This window comes from Benincasa hispida, chromosome 1 (genome assembly GCF_009727055.1).
Source record: "Benincasa hispida cultivar B227 chromosome 1, ASM972705v1, whole genome shotgun sequence".
NCBI lineage: Eukaryota > Viridiplantae > Streptophyta > Magnoliopsida > Cucurbitales > Cucurbitaceae > Benincasa > Benincasa hispida.
Window position 1 is genome coordinate 89,628,576 of NC_052349.1, and position 17,932 is coordinate 89,646,507.

The following is a 17,932-nucleotide window of genomic DNA, read 5'->3' on the forward strand; positions in this document are numbered from 1 at the left end:
ACAAGTAGTTACATAACAAATTGTAAAGAAAATATAAAAAGCTGTTGAAGACTTGATTTGTATGCTTGAGCTTATTTTATACTTCAATATATATATATATATATATATAACGAGTCAAATAATTTTGACCAGGGTCAAAATTAAAGGGACCTTTTTTTTTCTTTGCCATGAATTGTGGCTTCTTGAGCTTAAGCCCATTTGTGGGCTTTATTTCACATACAAATGTATATGTTTTCAATGTGGGCATGTGAGGTGTGTCACAAAGGAGAACAAGTGCAGAAGGGCAATTATTTTTTAAGTTTGGATGGAAAAAGCACTTCTGGTGTAGTCCGTGTGTACAACAGTGAAGAAAAAGAAAATTTCGATTTTTTTGTGTGTGTTTCTTTTATTATTACTTCGAAAATACCAAATTGTAGTATAGGGAATCAAATAGTTCGTATTCGGTTGTTTGGGAGAGTTTTGTAACGCGTGTTTTGGAACTTTACAATCTCCATCATAGTACAACCTGTAGTTGTAAAAGTCTGGACATAATCTCGAACTTGGGGCACACCGATATAATTTTCTGTGTCGTTCTCTTTTCTCTTCTCTTAATTATTTCGGTAGTTTTGTGATTGTTAATTTTTGGCTCAAACCTATGAAAGTGTGAATTTTAGATATAATTTAGTTTTCGCATTTTATTTATATCTAATTATAAATTCCCAACAAGTGGTATCGGAGCATTTTGGTTCATGAGTCACTGAATTATCAGAGCCAAGAGGTCATGAGGGAATTATGAAATTTGATGGAAAAAATTTTGGTTATTGGAAGATGCAAGTTAAGATTTCTTAACATACAAGAACTTGCACAAGCCATTAAAGAAGAGACCGAAAGGTATTTCGGATGAAGATTGGGAGAACCTGAATGAAGAAGTAGTTGGAATCATCAGGATATGTTTGTCAATGAATGTTGCTAGTCTTGTAGCTGAAAAAACTAATGCAGTGAAATTGACGAAAGCACTTACAAATAGGTATAAGAAACCATTTACCCATATTAAAGCTTATTTTTTTAAGAAGTATTTCAATATGCAAATAGCTGAGGATACTTCTATAAATTTCTATATAAATGAGATTACCATTTTAATTAATCAGTTAAAATCTATGAAGATAGAATTCTACTGATGAGGTGTATGCTATTCAATTATTGATGTCTTTACCTGATAGTTGAGAGACCATGAAAACTGTAGTGTCTAATTCAATAGGGGATAACACTTTAAAGTTTTCAATTTGTGATTTAGCTAAAGCTGAAGAAATTCGTAAGAAAGATAGTAGTAAAGAATCTACTATAGGTTCAGCTTTAGTGGTGACTAAAAGTAAAGGCAAGGTGGACTTTAAAAACGATGGGTCGAGTAACAGTAATAAGAAGTGGAAGTAAGAATAAGGAGATAGAGTATTTTTACTGTCACAAGAAAGATCATTTAAAAAACTAGTGTAAGAAATTAGAAAAGGACCATAAAAGGAAACATGAAGTAAAGTTGGCTAAAACTGATGAAGAGATAATTATTGATGCCTATTTGGGTTGAGAGTTACAAAAAAGTAGTAGCCACTCATATGAATGGACAATTGATAGTGCAACTTCTGTACATATAGTTTCATATAGGAATCTAATCACATCAGAACATTATAGTGTAATGAGATTGGGAAATGATAAAGTTTCTAAGATCGCTAAAATTGGGAACATTGATATGAAGACAGAGTTTGGAGAAAATTTAGTACTACAAGATGTCAGGTTTGTGCCTAGGATGAAGATAAATCTCATCTCTATTGGCAAATTGGATGATGAGGGTTACAGGTATGAGTTCGACAATCACCAGTGTAAACTCATGTTGGGATACCAGGTAGTGGTAGTTGGCCATAAAAATTTCATAATGTAAGATACCGGTTAAGTGTTGTCAAAGTATTAGAGAGATGGTGGATGCCTCGTTAGATATAGAGTTACAGTTGAGCCAGCAACAATGATAGCTAGTGTTGATTAGTCAGATAAAGGTCCATCAGTTCAAAAGCAATTGGAAATCCGAGAGAGGAAGTTGATGGCTATCACAAACCCTCAATTGTCAAACAGTCAAATGAATTGATGTAGTCGCATAATCGAATAAGGGCATTAGAGTGGAAGGCCAATGTAGTTGCTAAGGTCAAGGATAAAATCTCTAGCTTGACAACAGGTTTGGAAGAATGAGTCAAATCATTTGCAGAATGTGTCTTCTTCAAGAACAGGTGTTTAGGATTGAAGAAAAGATATTTGGTACCACTTTGTTGAAGTGGGAGTACATGACTGTCTTTTATTTATGGGGGACAGTTCCATGTAGCTTGCTCATACCTCAGGACAAGAACAGATGAGCTACATTTATTTTCTTATGGTTTTCTATTTTGTTACTTTGTTGATTTTACAGGTTTTATGATGAACCTTGGAGTTTGCCAAGAAGATCATAGATAACATTTGTAGTGGGAGTTCAGTCTTGGAGTTTTCCAAGATGATGAGTTTCGTTACAGTAGGAAGCAAGATCATCGTTTTTTCTCCAACTGGGATAATGGATTGTGGATACAAAACTCCATAGAAGCACTGATGACATGTAGAAATGCATGTCATCTTAGGACTTTTACTTAGAATCATGAAGGTTGTTAAGCAGAATATGCGACAATTGTGCTAGGAATCCATGAGAAAAGTGAGCTTGCGTTGTTCAACATGATGAATCTTGGCTAACCTATTATTATGCGATATTATGTGTTCATGTTCTATTTTTGTAGTTAACGCAGGAAGTAGATGCAAATGCGGAAACCGAACCACCGCAGAGACGACCGCATGCAGAGAAACTCTTCATCGCAAGTCGAACACGTCGATCAATGCATAGATGTTGCTGTAATCAGCCATATACGTCCATTGCATGGGAGTTGCGCTCGTCAAGCGATTGCGGTCATCGTGTAGAGTTGCGGTATTAAGTGAATGCGGTCACTGAATGATTGAGGCTACGCGATAACGCATACTAATGGGATCAACGCAAGGTTGGTGGAATGAGCGTATCAATGCATCTATTTTGAGAAAATTAAAAGATGATGTTGTCATTTCACCTACCATGCCATTAGCGACAGAGGTTCAGAAAGGACTGCGCCGAATGTCAAAATCAGAGCAATCCATCAATGTTGTCGGTGATCCAGGCTCTATATAAAGAAACCAATGAGCAGAAATTCAACTTGTTCGAGGATTACCCTTGCAACCCAAGGTTTTCCCTGTGATCTAGACAAAATGCGTGAGGAGATGCTTGAGAGTTCTTCACCTCCTTCATCAATTTCGAGTGACGACCGAAGCCTTTGACCGAAGCTAGATCTCGGGAGAGTCAACTCTACCGCCCATCCATGGCACCACCGGCAGCCTTGACGCACAACCGCTGGAAGCAAGTCTTTGCTTCCAGCCGGTCATTTTATTTTCCTTTCTTTTCTTATATTATAGTGTATGACATTTTGTGATTAAGGAATTAATACAATTTATTTTCAATTCATTTCTCTGTCTTCTTCGACTCCATCCCCATCATATTCACTTTTTCATTGCATCACTTAGTGAGATTGCTTGGGTATCACATACTTAGCCATATGGATTAGGGATATGAAGCATGTAGCAACCCACCGAGAGGTGTGCATTGCGTGAGTGTGTGAGCAACCTTATTTGCTTAGTGTGAAGCTGTGGAAATGCTTGTCTATAGGCTAACGCAATGCTTGTCTATGAGTAAAGTTAGCAACAACCAACTACCCAGGAGGGTAAGTGGTTGGTCGCATTAAGCAATGTATGCATTGTTCACTAGAGATAGGAATAATCTTAGGTCAGCCAAGTTCATGCGGTTACCTTGTCCTATGAGCGCATCATTCATCATTTAGGCATACTTGGGAGAGTAGTCTAAAAACCAAATCTAAGACTCGAGAGAGAGCGGATTAGAATGCATAGGCAAGAACGGAAAACTTAGAGATAAGCTCCGTTTGTTAACCTGCATCGCATGCACCCTAGGAATAGGTATGATATTATGTGGTCGCCTTATTTGTGTGTGTGTCACTTTGTCATCGCATAAATAAGAATAGAGGTTTATATGTATGTCCTATAAATTTATCGCACCGAGAGGCTTCCGCATAAATAAGAATAGAGGTTTATAGCATTCGCACCGAGAGGTGGTTTACTATTATATGTGTGTTGCATGATCGCATGGCTTGCGTTGACTACAGTTGCCCTTGCAGTCACTCCTAAGGATTACAATGAAATCATCTCCACATTTTATCTATTTTACCATTCATTTGTTTCATGTCAAGAGTTGTCGTGTCTCTACCTCATGCATATTCTCATAGTGCAAAAAAATGCATGTTGGGTCTTTGAAACAGTTCAAATCATTTTGATAATAATAAGTTTGATCTGTTTTACCGAGAAGGTCTACGGTTCGAGTCCGTATAGCCCTATATTATTAATAATTCAAAAATAGAATCGTTTTCCTTTCCTCATTATTGTTTGTATTGTTTGTAACTGGACACTTGATTTGGTTCATCATTAATGTCTTATCTTTTTAGATGAATTACATATGAAAATTTTCCTATTTTCCCATACAAAATCAAGAAATTAGGAATACTTCTTCTCTTTGGGATACCTACCCAATTCTAGTAAATTTTTGGAGTTGTCTGATAGTTAGGAGTAGGAGTAGGATTAGTTTAGCAACCCCTCCAACATTCTTTTATTTAACCACCGCATGCATATTACCGTATTCAGTAAGCTACAAGTCCTCGTGTTCGACCTTGGATCACTCGAGAAACATGCGTTCGCGTTATACTTGGCGTGAACGCAAGAAAACTTGTGACAGGACGCATGGTCATCGCATACATTTGTTAACACATAATCATTCTAATGCATGACATCGACGCATGACAAGCAATGCATGACTTAAGAATATGCATCACATATTACGTCCAAGAAATTTTAGTTGTCGAGTATTTGACGTCTAATTTCCCATCATCAAGCACCCTAATGGAAAATATATTTATATATATTACATGTATTTTGACCAAAGTCAAAATAGAAGGAAAATTGATTTAAATCAATTTTCAAGAAATGTCTTGAAATTGTGGTGTGAGTCTCAAATTTGGGCTTGGCCCATTTACTTAGTTTTTCAGGAATTATATATATAAATACAACGAGTTAATTAATTTTGTCCAAAGTCAAAATTAAAGGGATTTTTTTTCTTTGCTATAAATTGTGGCTTCTTGGGCACAAGCCCATTTATGGACCGTAGGTTCTATTTTTCACAAACAATATATATGCGTTTCAATGTTTGGCATGTGAGGTGTGCCGCAAAGGAGAAAACGTGTAGAAGGGCAATTATTTTTGAAGTTTGGGTGGTAGAAGCACTTCTGGTATAGTCCTTGTGTATGACAGTGAAGAAAAAGCAAACTCCGGTTTTTTTTTTTTTAATTGTTAATTCCATACCAAGTTGTGGTATAGGAATCAAATAATTTGTATATGGAGAGTTTTGTAGCCCGGGTTTTTGAACTTTACAACCTCCATCATAATAGAACCTGTAGTTGCAAAAGTCTGGACGTAGTCCTAAACTTGGGGCGAATCAGTATAATTTTTTGTGTCGTTCTCTTTTCCCTTCTTTTAATTATTTTGATAATTTTGTGATTGTTAATTTTTTTGTTCTAACCCGTAGAAGTGGGAATTTTAGATATAATTTAGTTTCCACATTTTATTTATATCTAATTATAAATTCAAAACAATAAATTGGGGGTTAAAAAAACAAACTCTCCCTCCTCGACCAACTTGAATGACTACCTCTGGACAACAGGCTTTCTTATATCTTCACAATGGTACGATATTATTCAATTTGGGTATACACCCTTGAAAAAGCGATAGAGTGACTCCTCATTTGAAATACGAACGTTAAACAAAAAGTACGAATAAGCATTGTAACAACAAGAAAAATAAGTATAGGCACAAAGAGTTTGTTAAACCCAACCCGATGATAAACGACCTATGTCTGGGGGGAAATCTGGCCATAAAAGATGATCCACTAATATTATTAAGTCAAGTGTTTACAACGTAGTACTTAGCTGTAAAGTAACGACTTTTATAGTGAGTCACGTAGAGTCTAACTTGATGAACACCTAGGCTCCCCCTAGATGCGAGACTCCTTCTCTATATGAACTTAGGCTCCCCCTAAGTTGTTGAATGTCAATGGTTGACACTTCGACAGTTCGACACTCCGTAGTATAAGAGACTCTATCTCTTCTTGAAGTTATCTTTCCAATCACTGTCACCTTAGGCTTTCCCTAAGATAGAGAATTCTTCCCCAATTGATAAATTTAGGCTCCCTCCTTAAACCAAGAGTCCCTTCTCTGAATTAATGTCTCAAGCTCCCCTTAAAATGAAAATCCCTTCTCTATAATGTTGTCTTAGGCTTCTCCTAAGACTGAGAATCCCTTCTCTATTGTGATGCCTTAGGCTCCCCCTTGACAAAAATTATCTTCAACATTTTACACTTATCAATTGATTGATTTGCATAGTGAAATATAGTGAGTAAAGATCATAACACAATATTGCACAGATTGGCAACCAAGAACAAAGACACTTTCTCACAATAATCAAATGTCATCGCATACTAGAAAAACTAATTCTTAAAAATATTTAATAATCACGACCAAACCTAGCAAAGACACAAAACCTTCAATAAATAATGCCTTTGGAAAAAGAAAACATCCCCTAAAACAATTTGGTAGGGCATAAAACAATAGGAATGATACTTGTTACATCAATAGTAAATAAATCTATACCCAATCTCAAAAGTCTAACAATCCTTATTGCTTTACTTTTGGTTTTACCAAAAACATCTCATACCATTAGAGATAGTTGTCCTCCCTTTTAAATCCCTAGTCATTCCCTTATTTAACCAATGTGGGACTTTGATCGGATTCTCAACAGTATATAGCAAACCAAACAAACTTGTGTATAAAAACATTTTTGAGAAAATGTAACCAAACACAAGTGTTTTTATTTTAAATTGTTTTTATAAAAATGTTTAAATGAAAATAATTTTTTTAAAAGAAATAAAAAAAAATTATATTCAATTCCAAACATGGTGCCCTAATATATAATTTGTTTCATCGGTCTCATCAGAGTTTAATTAAAGCAACAAAACTGTGTATATACATATAGAAAAAAATGTATTTCATAAAATTGAACTACAAAATGGATAATAAATCCCTCAAGCAACCTTAGCTTTTACAATGATTTATACATATTAATTTTACAATGATTTATATATTAATTCAATTGAAATAATATGATAACTTATTTTATTCTTGTAAACTCCACCTCGAAAAACATGCTTAATTAACCCTTCTCCTTCAATTACTTTTGAATGATAAGCTACCAACATTATTTTTCTGAAACCATATTGTATCTAAGTTGATAGTATTTTGTGTGTAATCGTGGTGGTAACTACCACTTCTACTATAGGCATTTTTGTTCAATATTATTATAGAGTTAGATACTCGATAACTTTGTACATCTCCAAATATAAAATTTTCTTGCTTAATCAATTATATAAATTTTTAATTTAATCTCAGATATTTTGTGCATGATCAATGATATCAATACATACCCAAAATAACCAAATGAATGGAGAGGACAACGTTACTTAAAACCCAACGCACTTTAAAAAAATTGGTGGAAGAATTTTTTTTAATTTTTATTTACAAAATATGATATTTAAGGTTTTATTACGTTTTCTTCAACTACTTTTCAATGGTAACTAACCATAATTATATTATTGGACTCATTCATTTAAGTTTCCATTAATCTTTGTTTGTCATGGTGGCCATGGTCTATACTTCACATCAGTCAATCCTACGTATGCATGTTTTTTAGAATAACAATTATAGGGTGGGGAAGGGATGGAACACATGTTAATGTCACTATGTCAAGCTCACTTTGATACTTTGGCACTTTACATAATGCGTTTTTTTGTGTAACTTTAGGGAAAAGAATTAGTTATTTATTTTTATCTCCAAAACATGGAGCTTTCTTAATGAAAGATATGAATTATTACCTAATATCACATATTTTTTTTAATGTTACCAATATCGGTACATTTTAAGATGACCAAATGGACAGATAAACACATAAAATAAAATCTAACAGTTTTTCTTACAAAAAATTAATGGAACAAATGCTTTTGTTTATATTTACAAAATATGATATTTAAGATACCATTACTTATATAATAAAAAGGTAGTAGATAACCTAAACCTGAAGTAAAATAACTTGCATCTCAAATCCAGACTATTATAATCTATGCTAATAGCTTGCACACCACACACAAACTATTATAACTCAAACTAAAATAGTCTGCACTTAGAAAGCAGACTATTATAATCCAAATATGATTATAATTCATGGTTTATTATAACCACACAGACTATAATAGCAAACTCAGTTCCTCGTATCATTTATTAAGAAACCTCTATATTTTGGAGATATAAAAATAGGAAAAAGAAAGTAACTAATTCTTTAACTCCATAATATTACACAAAAAACGCATACGCAAAAGTGACTGATGTAAAATTTATTCTATATACTTGTAAAATTAAGTATAAATTACAATACTAATGACTAATTTTAAACTTTATTGAAAGTATGAGAACTAAAATTTAAACACCTCAAAATAGAAAAGTTAAAATAGACCAAGTTTGATAGTAGATTGACAAAAATAATATTTTTATCTAAAAATTTTGATAGCTCGATTTCTTGAAATAGTAATTGTCAAGTTCTCCATTCACGCAATTTCATCAAACTACCAAATTTTTGGTCTATTGTACTTTGTAAATTTCTGATTAATTATTAAATAGAAAAAAATATACGTTTTTGGTCCCTAAGTTTCAGGTCTAACTTTTATTCAAGTCATAAATTTCAAAATGTTACATATTTAGTTCCTTAATTTTCAGTTTGATTTCAATTATGTCGTTAGGTTTCAAAATGTTACAATTTTACTTATGAAGTTTCAGTTTTGTTTCAATTTCATCAATAAGTTTCAAGGTTTATGCTTTTAACCTCTATTTCCACTAAATATTCAATCCAATGATTGGTGTTAATTTCAGTAGTGAATAAAAAATAGTGAAGTCTAATAAATAATTATATAATTCTTTTAATTCTTTTAAATTGATTAAAAGAGCATGGCTTTCAAATAAATAACTATTTTGATTCTAGTCACTAAAAGATGGCCTATAATAATGGTTTTTTTAGCAATTAAGATGATTATTAATGGCTGCAAGACAGATTCTGTTAGGATGATCATTGTAGGAGCTTAAAGAATCGTTGGGATCACATGATAAAAAAACAACATTGTAATAGGTGCATCCAAATATCTCAACTAGGTTGACACATCTATAACATACTCATCATGTTCCAGAACAATGATGCAATAGTTTACCCTATTCCAAAGGTTTTTTTTTCTCTATTGTAACAAACAATTAGAATAATTGGTAGTTAACTTGCAAAAAGTAGAAAACTGTTGGAAGAATTATTTTTTTTTATGTAAATGCAACATCTTTTAATCTGTCTTGACAATGATAATCTCCTTTGATAATTGTTACAACTGAAAAAGCGAAAGGATGACTCGTCACCCAAAATATGAATGAGAAACGGAGAACACTGACAACCAATGTAATAACAAAATATCAACAACAAGAAAACAAGTAAAACCACAAGGAAATTGGTAACCTAGTTCCGCGATAAACCAACTACATCTGGAGACAGTGTGCCCAAGAAAGATAATCTATTAAGTGTTAAGCAATTATAACGTAGTACTTATTTGTAATACTTCGACTACTTAGGCTCAACTCACAAGTTACCTAAGCTCCACCTAGGTGTGAGACTCCCTCACAATTAAATTTAGACTTCCCTTGAGTGTGATATTCTTAGTGTTGAACACTTTGGCTTCTCGACAGTGTGTGAGACTGCTCTCCACTTCATTATCTTCCTTGCAACTCAGTGAACTTCCTTCACTAATGAATCTTAATTCCTCCTTAAGATGGACAAATCCTTATCGAGTATGAAATCTTAGAATCCCCCTAAGACTGAGAATCCCTTCTCTTCAGCAATGCTTTATGCTCCCCCTAAGACAAGTAGAGTCTTCAAGTTCTTTGAATGATTTATCCAAAGGATACGCACAATAGAATAATGTAGGCAAAGATCGATAAAACCCATGATCCAAAAACGACTTTCAAGAAAAAATGGTTGGTAGGTAAAATCTCGATGATGCACTATTTTCTCATAAAGAATTACATTCTTCTTATTAAACAACTAATGCGGAAACAATTATGTAGTAATTAAACATGTTTGAGGCAGATGTTAAAATATCATTGTGACAATTGCAAAACCGCCAAAAACTACCTTAGAAAAATATAGAGACAATCAGCAAATCTCCAACAAACTGCCTCTTTGGCTCATATTTTTAAGGCAAAATATGAAACAGTCAACCTGAACTAATGAATCTTAGGAATATAGCTGATACATTATCAGTAAAAACCGAAGATGGAAAGGTCTTTACAATAGAAGTAAAAGAAACAAAGTAAATTAACCAGCCAAACATAGAAAAAAAAGCCAAATAACCAACACAAAATTCAAAAAATCGAACAAATTAAAACAAGTAGCTTTCCTCCAAATTTTCAACACAACCCCATCTCAAAGTCTCCCCCTTTATGCCTTAAAAAAAACTAGTCATGTGGTTGAGAGGAAGAAACAACAGCAGACCTGGCCAATGTTACATGCATCGTCTTTAACATCCCTTCTACAATTGTCGTTCGCTCCTGAAGCCTAAATCGGAGCATCAATATCTTTGGATTAATTTGAAAGATGATGCACAATTCGAATTTCAAAAGGAGATTCAATCAAAGCTTGACTGAGACCATCAAGATAGGTAGTAAAGGAAGGAGCAGCTAGATCTGGGATATGATAACTTTGCAAAAGTTTAGGATGAATTAAAATGAGAGCAGTAGTAGGGCCAACAGATTGTCCAACAATAATCAAATCTTGTTTTTTAGCAAGTAAAACTCCACAAATTAAATGATGATAGCAGATAGGTAATTCAAGAATTGAGATCCAATGTGGCGCTTGATCTAATTAAGTACAAAATTTTCATAGTTCAAAGGAGCTCCGATCATAATCTGATATAACAATGTAGCAAGAGAAACATAAAGACTTGATTGTTAAAGGAATGACACCAGTTGAAGATCAAAATCTTGTGAAGCACAACATATTTAGTACTCAGTATGGCCTTGCCCCATCGGTTAATTCAAATGCGATCTCTTTCAATGATGGTCACTTTTCGGAAAATCAACAGGAACAGTTCAATTGAGATACTTATTAATGAGATCAGTAGTAAAGGTGAATGGATTAGATCTCTTGTAAAGTCCTGTTTTTCCTTTCCACAATCCTATTTTGCTGAGGAGTGATTGTAGTTGAAAATTCATGTTGAATCCCAACAGTATTACAACAGATAGTAAGTTGAGAGTTTTCAAACTCCCTTCCATGATCACTTTTGATTCAAATCATATTTAGCTCTTTCTCACGTTGTCAATAGAGACAAAGAGCTTTAAAAATATCAAATACATCTGATTTTTCATGAAGAAACTGAACGAATGTATAACAGAAGAAGTTATTGGCAATAACTAAAACATAACGTCTTACCTCCTAAACTTTCTGATTACATAAAACCCATAAGATCCAGGTGAAGAAGTTCTAATATCCATGTGGAACCCATGTGGAGACATTTGTTTACGAGGAGAGTGAGTTTTCTTTCCTAATTGACAACTACCACAAATAATTCAGTCGACATAGGCAAAGATGGAAGGCCAAGTATATAATTTTTAACTATAGCCTTTTGGATTGTCTTTATGCTCACATGATCGAAGCGTTTATGTCAAGGCTTGTTGCATTAAGAATTCCAAAGATAATAGTTATCAGATGAACCTATACATGTCATATAAGAGCTTTGACATTGTCAATGATAACACACTGATATTTTGTAAAGCTTACATTTAGACCCTGATCACATAATTGGCTGATGCTAATAAGGTTGCCAGTAAGCCCTTGAATCAACATTAGATCATTCAAGATGGAAGTCCTAGAAAATTAAAATTTTCTTTTCCAATGATCTTCTCTGAAGCACCATCACCAAAGGTGACCTTTCTCGAGTTGATAAGTTTGATATCAGACAAACCGTTCTTATTACCAATCATGTGATGAGAGCTCCCACTATCAAAATACCAATCTCTTTTAGCCGAATATTTGAGAGAATTCTGAACAACATTAAACCTATTAAAAACATTATTTACTCTTCACACCTATTTTACTTCCAACTTTCTTGGAGAACTATTATGCAAGAAGTTAGAAATCTTTTTAAAATAGCAAAATCTGTTAAGACTTTTTAATAGTTGATAGCAAAATGGGCGTATATGGTCCACTCTTCCATAGTACTGACAGACCCATCTTGGTCTAAAAACACGATCGACTTTTAGTATGAGATACCTGTAAAGCCATAAGACTCTGGATTATGAGCTTTAATAAACTCAATCTTTTGCTTTCCTTTGTACTGAGATTGTATATTCTGAAAATTATCACCTCTTGAGAAGCCTAGCCCAGAATTATCACTAATTGAATTTTCCTTTGTCAAAATTTTTTCTAGTGACTCAGTACTAGTATTTAACATTCTAAAATTTTTACAAAAAAATTCTTTCTCGGTTCTAACTTGGTTAAGTTCACGCTTCAGATATGCAACAACGGTCATATGCCTGTGATTGTCTGCCATCAAAGTCCCACTTCTTTCCTTTTGCACATCAAGAACTTTCCAATCATCCTACCATTTAAGAAAAAGAGCTTGATAGAAACGATTCGTAGTCCCACCGGTGATCGTGTCGTGAACATTATCAACATACACATCATATTCAGAAATCTCACAAGAGAGGTGTTAGATGAGATGTTACTAACAAAAGCCTTGAGATCCTACTCAGAGTTAGTGTTGTCTGTAGACTCATCATCGGACATAGTTAAAACATAACTTTTACCCTACTTTTTCAAGAAATTAGGACATTCTGGATGAAAATAACCATAGCCTTCACACTCTCTGCATTTGAGTGACCTTTCTTTCTTAAGATTTAAAGCACCCGACTTCTCAGTCTTCTTCCTACTACTTTGAATTATGACTTGCTTCAGACGAAGTGAGCCACCAAACTATTATTTTTAGAATTTAAATTTTCAGGCTTCTTTCCAAATCATTTAAGAACACGATTTAATTATTTTGAAAGTAATGAAAGATATTCAACAAGTAAATCCTCAGACTCTATGTCAGCATCATCATGTTCAACATCAACTGAAGGATTGCAAAGAAATTCCTTTATTCTTGTTTTTAGGCTTTCCATCCAAGACATTTCAAAAGTTAGTAAGGAGCCAAATAGTTCATCAACTTTCAGTGATGATATGTCTTGAGCCTCCTCAATTGCAGTAATTTTCATATCAAATTTCTTAGGAAGAGACCTAAGCACCTTACGGACAAGTCTTTCTTGTCGAATTTTCTCTCCAAGAGCAAAAGACTTATATGCAATATCCAGTAAACGAACATTGAATTTAGCAAGAATCTCGTCATCTTGCATTTTTAGGATTCTCAAACTTTGAAGTCAACAACTACAAACTTGACATTTTGACTTTTGAAATCCCTTCATGAGCAACTGAGAGAATATCCCATGCCTCTTTTGCAGAAATGCATGTATTAAGTAGTATGAATATATTGTGATCCACCCATTAAATATGGCATTTAAAGCATGAGAATTTCCCAAGGATGCCTTATCTTTAGCTTCTATCGTTTGTAATTCTAGTTTTAAGATTTTCTCCCATCATCAGTTTTGGTGGTTGGATGAGACCACCTAGTAACTACAATCTTCCATGTTTTGCTATCAATTAACATTAGAAAGGCCGTCATTCGAGCTTTTCAATAAGAATAGTTTGTTCCATCTAAGACAGAGAGATGAGTGATGGATCCACCTTCTTTGATTCTATTCATAACCGAAACACTTGGGATAAAAGTGACGTGCTCTGATACTAATTTAAAAAGCAAAAATGCACATTATTACAGTGTTAAGTTATAAAACATTGTAGGGTTGCGTTGATAAAAATATACAAGATTTTGTCCAAAAAGCATTAAGTTCATAATATTGCGGTCGCATGCATCCATTGCATGAAAACAGTTAACTTATGTATTTTAGTGCAGAATATGTGTTGACGCAAGGTGAAAAATGCAATCACAAGAAATCAACGATCGAGCACATCAAGAGATTGTGTTAACGCAAGGCCATGCGATCATTTGCGCTCGCAAATATCTACTCAAGAATGTTTCCGCATAGAGCCAGCGCAACTTTTTTGGACGCATCTGGGTGAAAAGTGTAATAAATCACGATGAGACAAAAAACGGATGACGGTCGATTCCGAATTAATTTGAAAAACGATTAACGAACTACTGTAGCAAGTACACTCAACTTTTCGATGACAAATATTCGATACATCAGACAGAGAATTAATGTCATCCCATGAGTGTAATCATACGAGAGAAGAAGCCTTTCACCCTGAAGCTCTATAAATACAAGAGGCCATCTTCAGTAAAGGAGTTCATCTGGTTCGACAATTAGATAATTTTATCCGTGGTTAGAAGTAGCCTTGTTCTTAGTTTTTCTTTTATTAAGAGGGCGAAAACGAGGGAAGTGAGATTGTACTGAAAGATCGTTCCGGTGAACTTGGAAGAGTGTCGGAAGCGTCGAGATTAGAGAGAGGGCCAACTCCTGTAGAAGCATGAATATCTTTTCAACATAATAGAGTTAACAGTGTAAAAAAAGCCTTGGGAAGCAAGGGATTGCTACCAGGCTTTAAGATATGTTTATCAGAAGGTGTTAAAGGCTTTAAGATATGGAATCCTATCGAGAAAAGATTTGTTGTAAGCAGGGATGTCACTTTGAGAGAGAAAGAGATGTTTATGGAAAAGGAAAAGGCAACCTGTGAAGTTCCTAAAAGCCCTAGTGCAACTAGGATTGAGGTGAAAGCACCTAAAGATTCATCCACTAATCACAACCCTCCTAATGAAACTGAAGTAGAAGAAGAGAAAAACTCAGGTGAATCTACTGAGCATACTGAAACTCAACCTGATTTGAGTCAGTACTAATTAACTAGGGATAGACAAAGAAGAGTGATAGTTCCTCCAGCTAGGTATACTGAAGCTAATTACAAGAACCTAGTTCTAAATGCCACTATAGCTCCTAATGACCAAGAACCTGTTACTTTTGAAAGCTGCCCTAATGTTAGGTCTTGGATTGAAGCTATGTGTGAAGAAATGGAATCACTCACTGTCAACAATACTTGGACCCTAGCCCCTCTTCCTAAAGGATGCAAGCCTATAGCTTCCAGGTGGATATAAAAACTAAAGGAGGATTCTACTAATGAAGAAAAACCTAGGTATAAGGCTAGGTTAGTAGCTAAGGGATTTACTCAAAGGGAAGGCATAGACTGTTTTGAAATTTTTTCACCAGTAGTAAAGTAAACCTCTATCAGATTTCTGCTATCTCTAGTTGCTCATTACAACCTTGAATTAGATCAACTAAATATTAAAACAACTTTCCTTCATGGGAATCTATAAGAGGTTATCTATATAGTTTAACCTAAAGGGTTTGAAGAAAGAGGAAAGGAAGATCTTTATTGTCTCCTAAACAAATCTATATATGGTCTTAAACAATCCTCTAGATGCTGGTACAGAAGATTCAATGACTACATAGAGATTATTGGGTTTCAAAGAAGTACCTATGACATTTGTTCTTATGTTAATTCAACTACCTATAAGGACAAAGTCTATTTACTCCTCTATGTGGATAATATGTTGCTAGCTGGAAAATCTAAGGAGGATATAAAACATGTAAAAGATCTCCTAAAGAGAGAGTTTGACATGAAAGATTTGGGTTAGTCTAAAAAGATTCTTGGGATTGAAATAAACAGAGACAGGACTTCCTTTATCCTCACCATTAGTCAATCAAACTACTGTGAAAAGGTTATTAAATGGTTTAAATGTCTAATGCTAAACCTGTTACTATACCTATTGCTAGTCATTTTAAACTCTCTTAAAATAATTCACCTAAGGAAACAGATATAGAACATTTGACTCAAATGCAATTAATCTCTTACAACCAAGCAATAGGTAGTCTAATGTATCTAATGATATCAACTAGACCAGACTTATTCTATTGTACTAGTCTTGTCAGTAGATACATGTCTAACCCTAGAAAAAGGCAATGGGAAGCAACAAAATGGATGTTAAGATACTTAATATGGTCTAAACAAGATAAATTAACATATCAAAGTACAAAAGAAACAGAATTAGAGCTATATGGATATGTTGATTCAGATTTTGCAGGTAACAAAGACAAAAGGAGATTATTAATAGGTTATCTATTCTTATATGGTCCAAATTTACTATATTGGAAAGCAAATATCTAGTCAATCACAGCCCTATCGACTACTGAAGCAGAATACATGGCATTAAAGAAGTTATAAAAGAAGCATTGTGGTTAAAGGGGTTGATGAAGGACTTTGGTGTCAATCGAACAATAGTTAAGATCTATTGTGATAACCAAAGTGCCATTCATCTTTCCAAAACCCTCAATACCACTCAAGGACCAAACACATTTATATAAAATATCACTTCATAAGGGACAGAATAGAAAAAGGTGAAGTTTAAATACACAAAGTCCATACCAATTAGAATGTTGCTGATATGCTTACCAAACCTATTTCAAAGCTCAAGCTCTCCAACTGTCTTGGTCAGATCGGCTTCTATCTTCCTGAAAAAGGGTGAAGAGAAGTAAGATATAGAAGGAGAAAAGCTTGCATGTTGAGCTTAAGGTGGAGATTTGAAGTATAAAATAAGCTCAAGCATACAAATTAAGTCTTCAACAGATTTTTACATTTTCTTTACAGTTTGTTATGTAACTACTTGTATCAGCTAAAAGTATAAATGTGCATCATTTACATTTAGTAGTACAATCTTTCCATAAGCTTACAAGAAAAGCTACAAGATCTGTAAAGAAAGTGACTTAGCTCTTGAAAATAAAAGTTATTCTCCTTCCCGTGGATGTAGGCACTCTATTGCCGAACCACGTACATCTCCGTGTAGCTCTTCTTCTCTTCTTTCTCTTTATCACATTGCATGTTCATCTTCTTCTTCATTCACACAGTAAACTCACTCAAAAAATCAAAAACAAAAGAGGGTTAGGAGAGTTTCTACAAACAGATGAGCGAAATGAGAGAGAGAAAGAAAATAAAATTGTTTTGTTAATTTCTTTTCCCATTAGAAAAAGTGGTATCTCTTCCATCAGGCAGTGTAAGTGGATTTTACCACATGTTGCACATCAGTTGGAAGGTCGGGGAGCAACCAGAGCCAAGTAATCTACCTACCAATTTTGGGGCAAATTAACCAGGCGTTTGGATCATGGATCGGATCAGCTGAAGACCAATTTTCATCATTTGGGCTTTTCTTCAAGAAATTTAAANGGCGTTTGGATCATGGATCGGATCAGCTGAAGACCAATTTTCATCATTTGGGCTTTTCTTCAAGAAATTTAAAAGAGCAGGCCCAATATATATATATATATATATATATATATATGTAATAGTTGCTGAAAAACTAAGTAAATGGGTCAAGCCCAAATGTGAGACTCACGCCACAATTTTAAGTCTTTTCTTGAAAATTGATTTAATCAATCAATTTTCCTTCTATTTTGACTTTGGTAAATATACATATAATATGTATAAATATATTTTCCATTGGTGTGCTTCTATGGAGTTT

General features: G+C 34.0%; 1 protein-coding gene across 1 annotated transcript; it reads right to left on the reverse strand.

Moving 5' to 3' along the window:
- Positions 1 to 12,167: 12,167 nt before the first annotated feature.
- On the reverse strand, positions 12,168 to 13,706 carry LOC120080043. The gene is made up of 4 exons (XM_039034587.1): positions 13,380 to 13,706; positions 12,806 to 12,913; positions 12,586 to 12,690; positions 12,168 to 12,356 (listed from the first exon to the last, which is right to left on the reverse strand). The coding sequence occupies exons 1-4, from the start codon at positions 13,704 to 13,706 to the stop codon at positions 12,168 to 12,170; spliced, it is 729 nt and encodes a 242-aa protein (XP_038890515.1).
- Positions 13,707 to 17,932: the final 4,226 nt, after the last annotated feature.

Coding starts and splice junctions, on each gene's coding strand:
- LOC120080043 (XM_039034587.1), bottom strand. CDS start 13,706: ATGCAAGATGACGAGATTCTTGCTAAATTCAATGTTCGTTTACTGGAT. Junction 12,914..13,379: donor TAGAGTCTGAGGATTTACTT/GTTGAATATCTT, acceptor CTTAAATGGTAG/GATGATTGGAAAGTTCTTGA. Junction 12,357..12,585: donor AGAGTCTTATGGCTTTACAG/GTATCTCATACT, acceptor AATGTTGTTCAG/AATTCTCTCAAATATTCGGC.